This window comes from Alosa sapidissima, chromosome 24 (assembly GCF_018492685.1).
Source record: "Alosa sapidissima isolate fAloSap1 chromosome 24, fAloSap1.pri, whole genome shotgun sequence".
Classification (NCBI taxonomy): Eukaryota; Metazoa; Chordata; class Actinopteri; order Clupeiformes; family Clupeidae; genus Alosa; species Alosa sapidissima.
This window is the reverse complement of record NC_055980.1, coordinates 11,758,119-11,775,451: the sequence shown is the minus strand read 5'-3', so window position 1 is coordinate 11,775,451 and position 17,333 is coordinate 11,758,119. Positions and strand designations below refer to the sequence as shown.

The 17,333-nt window shown below is 45.1% G+C and overlaps 1 protein-coding gene and 1 long non-coding RNA gene across 5 annotated transcripts in view; one reads left to right on the top strand and one right to left on the bottom strand.

Annotated features, from left to right (window-relative positions):
- The window catches only part of LOC121700522 (myosin phosphatase Rho interacting protein), a 43,377-nt gene that overhangs the window by 1,344 nt on the left and 24,700 nt on the right, over positions 1–17,333 (top strand). For all 4 annotated transcript variants that reach the window (XM_042083529.1, XM_042083530.1, XM_042083531.1 and 1 more), the window contains exons 2-7: positions 4,939–5,016; positions 5,356–5,421; positions 11,162–11,313; positions 11,872–11,956; positions 12,451–12,619; positions 15,642–16,119. In XM_042083529.1, the coding sequence (XP_041939463.1) occupies positions 4,939–5,016; positions 5,356–5,421; positions 11,162–11,313; positions 11,872–11,956; positions 12,451–12,619; positions 15,642–16,119 (1,028 nt within the window). The remainder of the gene's footprint in view (positions 1–4,938; positions 5,017–5,355; positions 5,422–11,161; positions 11,314–11,871; positions 11,957–12,450; positions 12,620–15,641; positions 16,120–17,333) is intronic.
- On the bottom strand, positions 4,727–16,499 carry LOC121700530. Its single transcript, XR_006027251.1, has 3 exons — positions 16,386–16,499; positions 9,391–9,394; positions 4,727–4,737 (listed from the first exon to the last, which is right to left on the bottom strand). It is a non-coding gene; the product is annotated as an uncharacterized LOC121700530 (long non-coding RNA).

The window sequence follows — 17,333 nt, the reverse complement described above, 5'->3', positions numbered from 1 at the left end:
GTGTGTTTGATAATGACTGTCAGTCAATATATAAAATCTGTCGTTGTTTTAGTGCTGAACTAGAACAAGGAGTAGCCCAAATAGTTGGATTTAAACACACACACACTTACACACACATACACATACACACACACACACACACACACACACACACATACATACATACATACAGAATGACACAGGGAGTCTTTGTGAAATTATTGTTGCCATCATGTTCCTAAAGTTATGTCTTTAGTGAAAGTTTGAACGTGTCAGGTAATGTCTACGGCTTGCAATCTGGCTCTATTCTCTCTTGGTCAAGAATACCACCACTCTTTGTGAGAAAGTGATTGGAATGTTTCTACAGATAGGGGACTTCAGAAACCAACAGTAGTCTGCACTCAGCATTTTCCCTCTTTTTGTGTGTCCACATTATCAGTTGACAGCCCGTGGTATTACTTACCCAGAGACTAGAGCCCTGAGAGTGACATTTACACTCCCTTCCTTAAACACCAAGTGCAGATGTTTCTGTGAGGAGAACTTGTTTGTAAGGGAGCCGTTGTGCTATAATTCCACCTGAGGCTATTACATAAGGTTCCCAGCAGCCCTTTGGCTGTTTTGTCTCACTGACTTGACTTTAATTATTCACTAGTTAGCGACTCTTGCCCCGTTCCACTATAGCAGGATAATTGTCTCGAGTCAACTCATCCATACAAGTTTCCAATCATGGACTGTTTGGAAGACCGTTTGGAAGTTAAAAGTCAGATTGATTCGTCCAACCCTATACAGTTAGAATTAATTGTGCAATGCATCCAGTTGTATCTTCAGATTGCAGACTACAGACAATGTTGCTGTTGTACCATTTTAGTTGGGCTGCGTGTGTGAACAGATCATTTAGTTTAGAAGCAGCTTGATTTGATTTGAAACTTGATTGATAACACCAGTAGCACCAAAAAACATTGATTAAATCAGAATGAAAATATCTGACCTAACTGTTTAATCAGTCAGATGATTAATGGGAAAATTGCCATGATCTGTCTCAATTTAAGATGTAGTCACCCCTGACCCATTTGGCTAAATCTGCCTTTTGGATTAGAGTATGTAAATAAGGTCATTTCCTGTTTTCCTAGTTTGTAAATGAAGTTTTGTAAGTTAAGTTGTGCTCAATCATGATGCTGTTGGCCTGTTGCTCTTAAGTAACACATTGATTCCTCAGATGAGTTTCAGATTGTTGTTAAAGCCTACAATTAGACTTCTGTTAAGTAACTTCAGATAATTGAATTTATTTCTTTTTCATGTTTCCATTCAAGAAAGCTAGTTAATGGAACACTTAGTGAAGTACTGAGCTGCCAGTGGTTTGCTTATTTCACTTGTTTTGAAATGCTTTGGTCTAGATGACGTTACCCTTAGTTGGCATCCTAATGGCATGTCTAACACTACATGGACTAAGCGCACTGTGATAATTGTGTCTGGATCCTTTAAGGACCTTAATTCTTTTCCTTTGCTTTTGGCCAAAGCTCTTCAGTAGTGCAACAAATCTGGGATATTCTCCAGACATCACTTCAAAGTAGTCTGAAGTGCAGTACCACTACCTGTTGCGATGAGTCACACTATGGACAACTTCATAAAAGGCGTTGGTTGTATCGCTAAACAGATGAGAAGGGAGGAGTGCACGGAGGACGTTCCACTTTCTGGACGTATGCATCTGCCGTCATCGTGTTCTCTAATTATCTGTATATAATCCTACGCTGCACGTCTGCCATGAAGAAGCACTTTCAGAATTCCACGGCACGCCTTGGAAAACTTCATGTGAAGTATCAACCCTTGCAGGGGGTCGATTTTAATAGCCACAATGACAAACATTAACCCCATTCTCTCTCCAAAACACATAAAAGTTGTGAGCCCAGGGAGGGGGGGGGGGGGGGGGGGTTGGCTTCCTAGGCCAAGCGAACTCTGTCGTTTTTTAATTGCTCCCATGCTATTGGAGCAGATGGCTCTTTTGAACATGGCTTAAGGTCTGAACAGCAACGTCAGCATCCTCCCATATACACTTGCGTGGGTTGGTGTGCTGTGTGTGATTAGCACCAGTTAACCCTTTCCCTGTGCTACCTCATGAGTCACCTAATGGATTGCATCACCAGATAATCCCACTAGGACAAAGTAAAAGTTCACTTTAAGGCTTGGAAACATTGACTGCAGAGCACAAGCTGCGTTTGGTGGTTTGCATTATGGTCTTTGCATTAGGGTCTTAACTTCAGTTTCCACAATGAGGACTTCAGAAGTGCACTGATGGAAATTGATCGATTGAAAATTGTATACAGTTATATACTAATGCACCAATCAGTGCTACAAATACCCAGTGGAGGAACACTTGGGATGATTTCATGTCCTGAGACAAGCTGGAAGGCCTAATAGTTGGATTTAAACACACACACACACACACACACGGCCATTAGGAAAACTGTAGTACTCAGTAACATTATGGTGGATGGAATCATTTTAGTTTTTACTCTAGTTCATGCCTGTAAGCAGTCTAATATGCTGAATTAGGGAAAACAAACCTTCCAGTTGACCTACATGATTGGCAGCAAGTCCAAAGGCTGGAAATCTGCAAGCTGCTGATGAGCTCACATCCTGGGCTTATACTGACTCCTTTTACACAACAGTGAGAATTTACTGGATGAGTGGCACATGCTCCATGCTCTGCCTAAGCTTATTCAGTAGGAAGATATTGATCTTTGATTCAAGATTGGATCAATGAATAATGGGTTGATGCCCATTGGCCATCAGATACACATGCAGGTACTTGCATAATACTCTGTGATGAAGGAATGCACAATTAAATCAAATGGGAATGGGTGGCAATCAATCACTGTTCCATAGAAATGATGCTCTAATTATATCTGATTAGTGCTACCAGTTTGCCCTGGTGTTTTGGGAAGTCCTGTAGTTTGGTTATTAATACAGGCAGACTACCTCTTTATGTAGAAGATCCCACAGCAAAATGCTGAAATGGATCTGGGCTTTGACTCATGTTTAAAGAAGTCACCCTGCCTTACTTCTACATTATAGGCTGGAATTGTTGCAGAGCAACTTTGAGCAACTCCTATTTTGTTGTTGTTTTGAACTTTTCAGTAGGTAAGAGACTCCATGAGTTGTAAGCTGCCTCTCACTTATTCTCCTAAAAATCCAGAGACCCTGTCATTCAACTTCTGTAACTACTTTCTTTGTCTATGCTCTCTTAGGTTTGAAGCAGGGGGAGTCAGCTGTGCGTGTGCGTGTGTGTGTGCGCGTGTGCGTGTGTAAAGGGGGGTGGGGGGTCTTGTGAAAGGAAGTTTGGGTTGGGAAACCGAAGCAAGAGTTTCTCAGAGGTCACTCCCACTTCTGAAGCGTCTGCTCTGACTTTGGCAGGGACAGGGAGGGGTCAGGACGCGGGACATGGGACATTTGGGGAAAAGGGGGAAGGGCTGTGTGTGTGTGTGTGTTTGTGTGTGTGTGTTTGTGTGTGTGTGAGTGTGTGTGTGCGCGTGCGTACACGCTAACCGAAGGCCTTGTGAGTTGAGTGCATCCAGAGGTGAGGTGGATGCTGGGTTAAAGCGGGACCGGCGGGACCGGCCTGCGCCCTTTTTCTTTCAGTCCTCCACCGCCAATCTCCCCCCCACCCCCCTCCCATGAGCCTCGGCCCGGGAGGAAATTGGAAGTTAAACCCGATGCCGACTGGAGGGCCACGGGGTTACCGGAGTTCTGTCAGAGAGGAAGCCGGCCCTCAATGTGTGGAGGAAGAGCAGGGCGTGGCGGACCTCTCCTGGCTCCGCAGCACCACATGCTATGGGACCAGCTGTGTTTTTGTTTTGTTTTTCTGTAGCTATTTTTTTTTTTCTTCTTTACTCCATCCGACCTTCCACCCGCGCCCCCCTCCCCCCCCCGCCCCCCTGCTTTATTTTTAGAGAATGAGGCCTGGAGAAAATTAGTTCATCGGCCAAAATCTATGAGGGGTTTTGAATCGTAAAGCTTTTCAGGTGTGCGCACGGTCATAAACTGGAGGGTGATCACTGGTGTTATCCATGGATTTGATGTTTTCCACTTGCTGATGAGCAATAAGAAGCCTCTTTATTGCTTACACGTTGAGTTCCTCCTTGCCGCTGCCGTCACCAGTTGAATGACTAGCACTGACATTTTTGCAAGATGAACCATTGAACCACTGTGCAATAATGCGTTGTTAAGGTTAATATTTTGCAGGCCAGGCTGCTCTGTTCTCATGCAAGGTTTTCCCTTACTCCCACATTTCTTTGCCGGTTTCGTTTTTATTTTATGCTGTAGAGAGAAGTAAATCAATTCTTGATGGACTAGCGGCAGCAGGAGGAAAATGAAGGTGTTATTGACTGTCACTTAGTTGGCGGCCCTGTGGTTGTAAATTGCCTGTCGTGAAGGCAGGTGAGACGCTTCCTCAGAACCCCTTGGGCGAAATAGTCTTACAGGTTCAGTGACTGCTGCAGGCCAGAGACATACATTTAGGTCATCGTGAGCTTTTATGAAGTGCAAACAGTGGGAGGGAAACCTGCCTTGCTCTTCTCAAGTCTCACTATGAGCCTTTTCATCTTTCCTGACAACAAAAGAAAAAACCTCAACAACAGCTTTGACCATGTCATTTTCCTGGGCTTGTCATCGTGAGCGAATGCCACTTCAATCAAACTGTGACTATGTTTCTGTTGGAATGAAACAGTGTTGACTCCAGCCACTCTCCTCACCAAATAAAGTCTGTTTTATCAGTATACACAGAGAGCAAAGTAGACCAAATATTACAGAGGAAACTAAACTGAACACCCTCCCTTATTAAAACCTTATGGGGGAGAGAAATGCGTTCGACATCTGGTTGCCAAAGTGCGTCTCTCTCAAAGCTGGTGCACAGTTTTAATCATTGCCTAATTTACTGTCTTTCTCTCTCTCACTCTTTTCCAGGCCAAACCTATATATGGAGGCTGGCTGTGTTTGGCTCCAGAGGGAACGGACTTTGACAATCCTATGCAAAGATCACGGGTAAGATGGGGGTGGGGGTTCAGGAGAATCTAGTACAGTAAGAAATGGGGGAAGGAGCATTGCACGTTTTTTCATGCACTTGATGCATTGTGCAGTCTGTACATGTGATTCATGAGCAAAATGCACAGTGATGCATTGCCTACGCTATTAAAAGTGTAACAAAGGGATTTTGGGAAAATGTCTCGTATAATGAACTGCAAAGTAGTTAACTGTAACACCCAAACCCTATAGTGGTCTTTGCTTGAAACAGATGACGTTTATCTGGAAGAAGGGGTCAACCACATGAGGAATGTTGTAGTCTGATTTAATTATGCTTGAACTCTTCTCATTTGATTGCAGAAATGGCAGCGGCGGTTCTTTGTACTCTACGAACATGGCTGCCTACGCTTTGCATTGGACGAATCGGTAAGAGCTGTTTCCATGGTCTGTGGGTGTTTAAAACTGGGTTAATTGTTTTTTTTTTTATCAAATGTCCTTAGCTATAATATTTTTTATACTCTCTTTGGAGAACATTTGTATATTTCCTCAACTGAGAAAGAGTTGGACTCAAACTGCGTCATTTGTGTTTACATAACAAGGCAAAAACTGGCCATGAACCCGGGCTGGCCACTTCAAAATGCCATTTGAACAGGAAAAAAAAGATCCACACATGACATTCAAGTCGCTCCGCCTCAGTAGTAAGCAGACACTTCAAAGCCACAAACAAGTTCAGAGAGACGTAATGGGGGGGAAGGGAAGGCAGACGAGCAACTGAGCGAGATGGCAACGTGTAGGCGGCGAGCAGAACGTCACCAAAGCACTGGAGTTAATGGGCTCTTGGTCTGGACTGTCCGTCTCGCTGGAATGCGACACGGGCGACCAAATTAGCCGCTTGATCGGCCTGGAGATTAGGCCGTTTGTATGTAAACAGTGAGGCCCACACGCTGACTGCCTGTCAGGAAGACGAAGAGCTTTCTCGAGAGGGCCCCCGCGGCTGCAGAAGCGTCCAGATAAATATGCTCTTCTCTCTCCCTCCCGTTCACTCCCATCACCTTATTAGTGTCTTAATGTGAACTTCAGCTCGGCTAGTCCGCACCATGTCAAAAGCGCGCACATTGCACATGCAAGATGCCAGAGAGATTCCATCAGGTTTGCAGAGTAGAGTTCGCCCTTTTTTTTTTGGTATTGTTTTTTTTATATCATATCTCCGGGAAGGTAGAGTGAAGGCCACGTGCAGATTGAGGTGATTTCCAGCGTGTGGCAGGAGCTGGCTTTAGCCGTCACCACTTCAGAGCAATACGGCTTTTCCTCCCATTGTTGGCCCATGAGAATGCTGTCAGACCTCATTGTCTTTCTCGGCCTCTTTTCATCTGCTGAAAGGAAGTCTCAGGGAGGCCTGGAAATTAGGTCAGGGAAAAGAGAGAACGAGAGAGAAAAAAAAAAACGTTGTCTCTTGGAGCACCTCCATAGTCTGAAGAGCTGAAATTAAAACATCGTTTGCAGGTTGCGGCGAGGCTCCCCTGAGAGCCGGCTGAATTGGGATCGCTGTGAAAGATAACAGAATGACCTGGAGTGGGAGAGACGCTGCGAGACGGCTTTCTTATTTAGTTGATGGGTTTGTGGGGGGATAAGTTATGCTCCTGAGGTGGAGCACTAATGCATTGGAGGAAGTTGTGTGTGTCTGAGATTTGAGAAACTCCCAAACTCCTCGCACGCTGTTGTTTGCAACAGTAATAGAGGTGGCACTGTTCTCCTTTTACGAGATTAGTAGGCGATGGTTTCAACCATTGCCAACAGGAGAATTGAATAGACAGCAACACGCATGACTCCCAGCAAAAACAGGTATCAAAGCAGCTAAATGGATTTGCCTTACTTTCTGAATTGATTTGCTTTACCCTGATTTGGCAGAAGGAATCGTTTGATTTCTAGAGAGAGAGAGGGGGAAAAAAATCACTTGGCATCAACGAGCAGTGCTTGGCCTGAAAGAAGTCGCATAGCTGCTCAATTGAGACATCGTTGGGTTTCCATTCTGACCAAATCTAAACACTTAAGCATGAATTATGTTGGAATTATAATTTCATAGGAAATAAAATAAACTCCAACAGAAGGAGGAAGAAATGTTAATTCATACATGTGAAAACAAAACTTCCCATCGGATTCTTCTAACAGCCCCCGAAACATAACAACAACCAAAAAAAAAAGCCTCCGGCTGAAATTGAGCCGATTACCCAGGGCTTGTTGGAACTCTTAATGCGTGAGATGCGCGTCGCCTCTGAGGCCCATGCGGCGCTGTTTCCGCCGTCCGAAGGAGATGCTCCGAGCACGGAGTCCGAGAGTGGAGCAGCATTCCTTCAATATGCCCATATTTGGTGAAACTTAAGCAGCAGCCGCCGTCAGTGAGGGCGCTATAGCCAGAGAGGATAAGCCCCCCCAGAAACCACATGACAATGTCAAATATGTCCAAAAGGTTTACATTCCACCCCCCCACTTACCACAATACCTATTTCTGTAACCAGACCTGGGATAGAACAAGCGGAATAAAAAGAACACCAAAGGATAGCAAATAATCAAACTTAGTGGAAGAAGGAACGGCAGCCAGGGCTTCTGCACCGCCATGAAAGAAAAACAGCTTCTGCTCCTGATTGCACGGGAGACAGTTAGGCAGGCTTGGGAGCGAAGCTGAGGCGGCTTCCAGAAGCCTCCCTGAGGTTGGTGAAGTTGCCAGGTGTCGAATCAAATTATGGAGCTTGTTTCTTTTTTTTTTTTTTTATTGCCCTGAAATAGTTTGGGACTGCCAATGTGGGAGGGGAGATGCTGGAGAAAGCAGTCCTTCTCCCCCCCCTGCATATTTTTGATTGAGGCCACTGCATGTTCAGGCACATGTATGGCCTATAATATGTATCTGGTGATGTGGCGTCTGACTCGTCTTGCCACTGGCTTTTTTTTTTTTGGAAAGTCAGTCTTTAAGTAAGATGGCTTCTCATAACAGGTTTTTCAGTTCAATATGCCCTCTCTAGTTCATGTTTGATTGGTTCAGCGTCATGTCCATGACACCTTTATTCTTTGTCACAGCTCTGAAGAATATCACCACTACTTTCTGCACATTGCAACTAGAGAAACTCATACTGGCGTCATGTGTTGTAATGTATATGGGGAATTAAAGGCAGAGCTTGCTGTTCAGTTTTGGTTTGGTTGGTGTTATTTGAGCTCAACAGCCAATCAAAATCTTCTGTGCTCTTGAAGAGCTGTGTTGTTGATTGGCTGGGATTGTTTATGGGTTGGGCCGAGCCACTATGTTTCCTCTCGTACGGAACCCACGACTGTGTACAAACAGAGTGAGCGGACAGCTAGTTTTTGAGGAATTTGCTGAATTTTATGAAAAGCCAATGGGAGGAAAATCACAATCGCTTTTCCCCATTTTATCGTTAACAGTTAGTAGTTAAATAGTTATCACATTGTATCTGTTAGAGAAAATAATTATTTAACTCTGAAACTTTCATGAACTAACTTGCTGCTACATTAAGCTGTTCTACTGTGGTAACATGTAATATCTCCCATCAGTGTAAAAATAGAACAAAACTCTAAAAAGAGACTTCGTTTTCAGGCAGTGCAGAGGTATAAGATTCGATCCCATGTTGGGAAATGAGATCCATGATAATCTGAAACGTATGAATGACAGACTTGGCAGAAGGGATCCTTTGTGTGACTGCCAGTGCACGTTCTGTGCACCCAGACTCCTATCTCCCTCCTCCTTCTCTCCCTCTCACTCTTTCTCTTTCTACCTCTCTCTCTCTCTCTTTCTCTTACTCTCTCTCTCTTTCCCTCTGACTGTCATATCTGTCGCTCTGGCTCCAGTTCTGTGGGAAAAATAAAAAATGACCTCATACAATACCCTGGTAGTGACTGTGGAGGTGGGTGTCCTATAGTGCTAGTAAACAGTAAGCTTATCCATTTTTGTCCCTCCTCCCACAGTGTAATAGATTAGTGGCCACCCATATGTACATGTGCATATCTGTAGGCCTTATCTGTGAGCCCTTGAATTGACTCCCCCCTTTAGAAAGTCCAAAGAGCTCTGTAAATTGGAGCAGAACTTTGGTATGTGGCCTACTGCATGTCCATATGTGGTCTGTGAGATTGTTACGAGGGACTGATTCACTTGTGTTATCTGCTCACTCTCGCTCAGAAGTAAGACCAGGCAAAGTGCCGTTTACACACCATTTACTGTACACACACACACACACTTGCAATGTTATGATATGTGAGGCCCATTAGAGTGGAGCTAAGCATTGAACGCCTGATGCTATTCTGGCAAGGGGAAGATGTCTCCCTTCCTCTGGCTGGTTTCATGTCGGGGCTCTCAATACAGAGTGATGTGAAACTCTTTGTCCACTGCACTGTACTAACCACACACACACACACACACACACACACATACACACACACACACACCAATCCCCCGGTGTCTGATTACCCATCCAGCCTTCCTCTCCCCTCTTCCCAGCAGCCTCCTCTCTCTTTCTCGCGCAACACAACAGAAACAGAGTCCTGCTGGAATTTATAACTGTGACACACTGTAATTGCCATATTTGGCCGTCCCTGGGGTTTACTGGGAGCTTTTAATAAAGCAGGATCACTTAAAAAGGCCATAAAAGGAATCGGGGGGGGGGGGTTGAGTTTGAGGGGGTGATGGTGGTGGGGAAGTGGGCAGCAGCACCTGTTTTACATCTGCAGCCATCAGAAGTCTGATAACAGACAAGAAAAAGAGAAAGCAAAGGAGAGAAAGAGAAACACTGCAGGGTCCTGTCGGGCACACTGGGGCCTTTCTGGTGTGTTGGCAAGAATACGAGATGTGGCCGTGGTCATGAATAATACTCCCTCCCAATAGCACGGATGATGGACATAGGCATTGACTAATGGCCGTGTTGTTTGCTTGGCTTTGATTCATGAGCTTTATGAGTGAGGAAAAAGTCAAGAAAGTGGAACTTTCAGTGGGACGGCTCGCTGGGGTTTTCTGATCTGGTTCACGGGTCGTGGGAGCCTGATGGTCGGGAGTCGGATGCCCCCGAGCGGGATTTGTTATTTTACATGTGCCGTTCCGAGAGGGGTTTTTCTTTTTTCTTTTTTTGTCTGCTTCTTTGTTGCCGAGGAATGTGGAAAGCTCTCTGTCCCTCTCTCTCCTCTCTCTGTCTCTGTCTCTCTCTCTGTCTCTCACACTCACACACACATTCAGGCGCTCCCTTTGCGTTAGAGCGCAAAGGCACAGCCACGTCGGCCCAGCCCCTATACCCACCCCCACATATGCACGCTCACACACACACTCTCACACACACTCTCACACACACACTCACACACACACTCTCTCCCTTTCCCCTCACATACACACAGTGTGCCCCCCTGCTTGCCTACACTCACAAAAGAGGCTTAGTCCTGGCTTTCTATGCTGTCACCTCCTCCATTCAGCTGGCGAGCCCTGGAACCGAAAGGATTTCGCCTGTTGCCATGGCGAATTTTTGATAACCGCCGAGTGACCTTACAGTAGGGGCAGATAAGATTGCTTCAGGACACTTGAAAACGCGCACACACACACACACACACACACACACACACATCCATATGCACGCATTAAAGACATGAACATCACAGAGCTTTCTTTAATTTAATAGGAAATAATGCCCTTTAGTTTTATTTGTGGTTGTTTGTGTGAGTTTCCCCCATTAGAAGTCTGCTCTTTGCTTGGATGCCACAGTGTTTGTTTGTTTGTTTGTTTGCTTTCTTAGTACACACTTTTTCCTGACATGACCTTTTCAAAGGGCAACAGGTTTATAGAGCACCAGTTCTGGACATGTCAAAACAGAGCTTTATGACTGCCCTGCTCTAAACACTGTGGTCAGCCCTTGTGCATTGTCTATTTTTCTGAGAGTAACCTTTCTGTCAGTGAGCGTTGAGAAATCAGACAACTGTCCTCTCACTGTGCTGGTCAATTTCTTTAATTGGCCAATTAACTTCCAACGAGGCGGCCAAAACCCAGTCACGCCCCTAAACATTTCCAAAACATAGCATTGTCAAACTACAGCTTAGGCAGGCAATATCATGTCTCCATTGCTAATGGGCCTCTATGAGTCCAGTGGCTGACTAATAGCTTTGTTTTGCTACTGACCTTTTGCAGCCCAGCACACTGCCTCAAGGCACGGTCAACATGAACCTCTGCACTGACGTAATCGATGCCGAGCCCAAGACTGGCCAGAAGAATGCCCTGTGCATCATCACGCCGGAGCAGGAGTACTTCATCCGCGGAGACAACAAGGAGATTATCAATGGGTATGGACGTTAGCGCAAACCTGCAGTCCTTAGAACAGGAAGCCTGTAGCTCACCTTAGTTTCTGAAACGTAGACGTCTGAGAAAGAAATAAGGGCAATGTCTGTGTACTTACATGTTGTACGCAACCCTATATTCAAATGAGAAGTAGCTATCCCACATGCTGCCCTATTTGTAACCTGAGCAAGGACATTAGCGTTGATTGTGCATCTGCTAATCTAATATAAAACTGCAAGACCAGGCATTCTCCATCCTGTTGAAATCAGTTTTGTGTATTAGAAAGGCCAGCCTGCGTATTATTCAGTACTTCAGGGGGCTGATTAGAAATAAAACCCTTTGATATTGTTATCGCCATAATTGATCACCTGATCTACTTGAGTAGCATTGGGCTTCTTGGTGAGCTGACTGTGTGAAACAATGACACAATGGAAAAGCAACAGCAGTCACTCAAGTCAAAAGTAATGTCCAGTAGAGTCCTGCTGCAGACCGACAGGCGGGCGGGCGGGCAGGCGTGGGGTTAGGATTCATCTCTGTGTGCCCCCTCTGCCATGTTTTAACAGATGGAGCGAGCAGCTGGTGGTCTACCCAAGAACCAACAAGCAAAACCAGAAGAAGAAGCGCAAGGTGGAGCCGGCCACGTCCCAGGTTGGAGCCAGGGCCGCAGCTGCCATTCCAGCTGCACACACACACACACAAACACACACTGGTGTTGCAATCAAACTCAAGCTGTGTCTGCTGAGGGCTGTTCCCTGTTGGTTCGCAGGGTTGAGAATACCTCAAATAGTTTGTGTTGGCGATGAGAGTTTGATATTCAAGCTACTACGTAATACCCACATCTGGTGTGCCAACTAATGAATGCTTGCTCTCTGGTCTTTCTCACTCATGATTGTTTATTGGTTGCACAGCTGTTTTCATGCTATATATCGTTTTTTTTTTTTTTAAACGGTCTTGTCAAATTTGATGGTATCAGTAAAAATGTTTTTTCAAATCGAGTTTGTCTGGAATGTTTGACATTATAGTGAAGGGAAACAGTGTTTGTGGATACAATTTACTGCCACTGCTACCCTCATCATTTCCCAACATCTGAATGACCTTTAGCCCAAATGTAAACAAATGTTTGTCCTTGTGGTTGTCCTCAGGAACCCGGTCCGGCCAAAGTGGCCGTGACTGGCTCTGGGATCCCCGAGGCGGAGAAGGTTCCGGACTCCAGCTCCATCATCTGGCAGGAGGAGCTGCAGAGCCGCGAGGCCGACGTGGGCCAGGTGTGGTCGTCCCCCGACATGGCGCCCCTGGGGTCACCCTCGGCAGGTAAGGGGTCTTAAGAAGAACAGGTGTATGCTTGTAGGGCTGGGCGATATGGACCAAAACTGATATCCCGATATTTTGGGGCTGATTGGCGATATACGATATCGATACGATATTGATATTTCAAACAGAAAGAGCGAAGTGCTTCATATATTCACTCAACACAACAATTATGACAACACAGCCGGTTTTAATTATATTCATTTCAGACTGATCTAACAGAGCTGTGCAAAAAAGTGTAAACAATAACATATACATATAATAACATATAGGCATACAGTTGCTCTGAGGGCTGTGCAAAATAACAATATTCGGTCGCCCCTGATTGGCAACACAGGCCTACAGCTTTACAACAAGAAAACAGTAAAGGTAACACAAAACATAGGCTACCGTTAAAAGCCAATATAATAAACCAATTGGCATACTATGCAAATAAGAAAAAGTAGGCTACACAGCACATACCTGTTTGTAAATATTTAACTGCACAAGGAGTAGGGCTGGGCGATATGGACCAAAACTGATATCCCAATATATTTTGGAGCTGATTGGCGATATACGATATATATCGATATTTTAAACAGAAAGAGCTAAGTGTTTCGTATTCACTCAACCAGCTTTAATTAGAAATATAGCCGCAAGTGGCAATGGCGTGCCCGAGCACCTGCGGGCCGCAACCTGTGACATGTCGGAATCCAACAAAGCACCGACGTGGTGCATTTGTGAAATGTACATATTTGATGCGTGTGCTATTTGTTTTTGTATTTTATTTTCTGCCACATGTACTTGCTTGGCCAGGTGGCGGCGCAATGCAAAGGCAGGCCCATTGGGTGTCATCATAATCATAATATATATTAACCTGAGAAATTTCAGACCATTCATTTTAAGCAAAGAATGAGAAATTTCAGACCATTCATTTTAAGCAAAGTACATTTCTGATACACTTTTTGGTTGGCCAGATGGTGGCGTTATGTTAGGCATGGAAATTACACATGTTAATATCATCACAATAATGATATCCAAATTTTTTGTAAACTTTCAGATCAATCACTTAAGGCATTGTCCATTTCTGGCACATTTCCTGCTTGACCAGGTGGTGGCGCTATGCCAGGCAGGCCCATTGGGTGTCTGGATATAATCATAATATCTATTAACATGAGAAGTTTCAGAACATTTATTCAAAGCATAGAGCATTTCTGGCACATTTCCTGCTTGGCCAGATGGTGGCGCTATGCTAGGCCTGTGAATTATGAATGTGAATATCATTACAATAATGATATCTGATATTTTATAAAGTTTCAGATCAATCACTTAAGGCATTGTCCATTTCTGGCACATTTCCTGCTTGGCCAGACTGTGGTGGCACTATGCCAGGCAGGCCCATTGGGTGTCTGGATATCATCATAATCATGATATCTATTAACCTGAGAAGTTTCAGACCATTCATTCAATGCACTGTGATTTATGACACATTTCCTGTTTATGTGGTGAGATATTAAAATCATATCAAATATATAACTTATATGAATCTGACAAACCGTCTAGGAACATGGTTTTCAATGACCTGTGAAATTTAAAACATTTCAAGCCATGCATGGTGAATTATGACTCATTTATTGTTTATGTGGAAGGGTATTCAAATTAATAATTTCGCCAAGTTAATATAATAATAATAATAATAATAATAATCCTTACAAAAACAATAGGGCCTTGCGCCCTTCGGTGCTCGGGCCCTAATGATTTCAGACTGCTCTAACACAGCTGTGCAAAAAAAGTGTAAACAATAACATAGGCCTACAATAGGCATAGGCTACAGTTGCTCTGATAAAGCTGTGCAAATAACAAAAGGCCAAAAGTTGACCCTGACTGACAACGCAGGCCTACATTGTGCTGCACAATGCAATATTTTGGGCACAAAAATATTGAAAAAACCTGCAGTTTTGTCACACAATGCAGTTTTTTTACCCGTAAGGGTTTGATAGGGCCTAGATGACAAGCAAATGTAGCCAATGATGGCCTAGACATGTTGCTATCAACAACAAAAATAGTTTCAAACAATTAGGCTACTTAAACAACGTAACTGAGTCACTCATCAAGAGTGTGATAGACGCTACCGTCGTTTTGTATCCCTATGCACAATTGAATGGGGTTTCAGGAATCATACAAAATAATGCCCCTAACTGCTCGCGAGTCCCTGCGTGCATATTCTTTTAATAAAGTCAGCGTGTAGGTTGTCTCCCTGAGGACTTTAGATCTGCTACTGTATATCGCTAAACGCAAGCATTCATCAGTGTATTTAAATTAGCTAGGCTATGTACCAAAAATGACATTTTACTGTCATTTGAAGAGCTTTAAACAGTGTTGTAACTTAAATCTGCATGTACAAAACCGCTTGGAGCTCCAATTTTGATTTCACAACGAGAATTCTCGGTCTTGATGTGCCGACGGAATAGGCATCAGCACCCTCTGATCAAGGTAAACAAAATCTGACTCCATGTCCGTCATGTTTGAAAGTTGGTAGTGCTGCGAGGGAGAACGTGCACATGCAGGGGCGCAGTTGAGCAGAGCTGCGGCTATCTGAATGGTCTGAAACACAGAACACAAGTGGCTTTGATAAAATGGCCCATTATTTGACATAATACCGGTATTACGATATTGTCTCAACTACATATCGTTTTCAAAAATATATCGGTCGTAGTCGTAATACTGATATATCGCCCAGGTTGGTATAGGTGTGTGAGACCTGACATGTATAGGCAAGACAGGCTGGCCTGCCCTTATTCTTGGAAACTAGTTCTTGGTAGTGAGCCATGTGCAGTTTATCCCTTTTTTTAAAGGCGTATGTAATAGCTGCTATTAGTAGATGGATTGATGGATGGCTAAAGTACTTTATTGATGATTTATTTTACTGATATAAGTGGGAGGTTACGACTACAGTAATGTCAAAGTGAAACATGTCAGATTATTGACAGTAAATCAGATTTTCTCCTGATTGTTGAGGGATTGATGTTAATGTGTCCTTCCACAGGCGAGGGGTCATCGGTCAGTCGCAGTTCAGACCAGGGCTCCGTGAATGGTGACGAAATGGACCGGAGTCCGTTCCCCCCGGCGGCGGTACCCTCCCACGAGCTCCTGTCGCCCACGGGCAGCTCGTCCAGCCGCCACAGCTTCGGCAGCGTCGGCGGGGGCATCCCACGCTGCCTCTCCCCGGCGCCCAGCGACCCCTTCCCGTCGGGCAGCAGCCTGCTGTCCAACGGCTCGCACATCAGCGGCTCCATGAGCTCGCTGGACTCGGATGCCAGCGGCAGCACGGTGGCCAGCAGCGACAGCCACCCGGCCGCCGGCGAGCCCGGGGCCGGCCGCGGCCTCCACCACCATCACCACCACCGCGGGCTGCACGACACGCCGCGCTCACGCCGCCTTGAGGCGGAGGCGCGCAAGGCGGAGAAGAGGAGCAGGGCGCATAGCCCAGAGGGTCAGGAGACGCCCCTCAGCCCGGAGAGGAGGTGTGTGGATTGGGGGGGGGGGGGGGGGGGCTTCAAAATCACTCTCTGTTATTTGTCTATCATCACCCGGAAAGAACCAATACTCTTTTCTGATTCGTTGGTGGGGTGGCTATTAATTCTGAATAACGCAACATCTATGAAGTAGATCTGGTAAAAAAAAAAAAATGCTTGATTGGTAACTAAACCAACCATAGGAAGACGACGGTTAAGCCAGGAAGCAGGCTATGCAACAAGCTAACTGTCCATGCTATCTCTGTTATAGAGACAAACAATTCGGCTTCTTTTTAAATGGAACCGCTTGTTTCCTTTGCGTGCTATAAAGGCATGACTATTGCCTATAGTGGCAACCGGGTGATAAGCGGGATAACGTCCTTCGAGGTGTCCTGCTATACGGAATTAATGGACTCTGGTGGAGGCAACTCCGCTGCGCGTCGGGGAGTTCTTTGCCTCTCGCCCTCGTCCATTAATTCCGTATAACAGGACACCTCGGCGGCCATTATTCCTTACTTCACACCTTCATTGTGTCTTCACTTCCCCCTCTTTACATCTCTCTTCCACTCTCACTCTATGTTCCTCAGCTCAGAACACAGGGACAGTTTTCTGAACATCTTTCCCCCTGTCCTTCAGCGCTTCACTTCTCTAGTGCTCTCTCTCACTCTATTTTTGTTTTCCTGCTCTCTCTCATCTCTCTCTATTGCTCTCATCTCTTACTATCCATCTCTCTCTCCCCATCTCCCTACCCATCTTTCTATACATCACTCCATTTATCCATCGCTCTTTTCTCTAGCTCCCTCTCTCCCTTTCTCCGTTCATCTCTCCCTCTCTCTCTTTCTCTCTCTCTGTTCATCCTAGTGTTTGTTCACATATCAGTCCCTCTGTTCCTAAGCCCAGGGAGGTCAGAGGGTCTATCCTGCTTTCGCCGTTCCCAGCTTGGCTCTGTGTGTCTCTTTCCATCCCTGCTCCCTCCACCCATATCCCTCTGTGTTTTTTCCCCTCTGCATATTTCTCTCTTCCTCCATCATCCCCACACGCTCTTTATCTATCTATCTTTCAACATATCCAGTCTCTTTTTCTCTCTATTCACCCCCCCCTCTTCTCTTAAGCCATCCCTACTTGTCAGTCTTGCCACTCATCCTTTCTCTCTCCCTCTATTCGCTCTTTCTTTCTTTCTTTCTTTCTTTCTTTCTCTCTCTTCTCTCTCTCTCTCTCTCTCT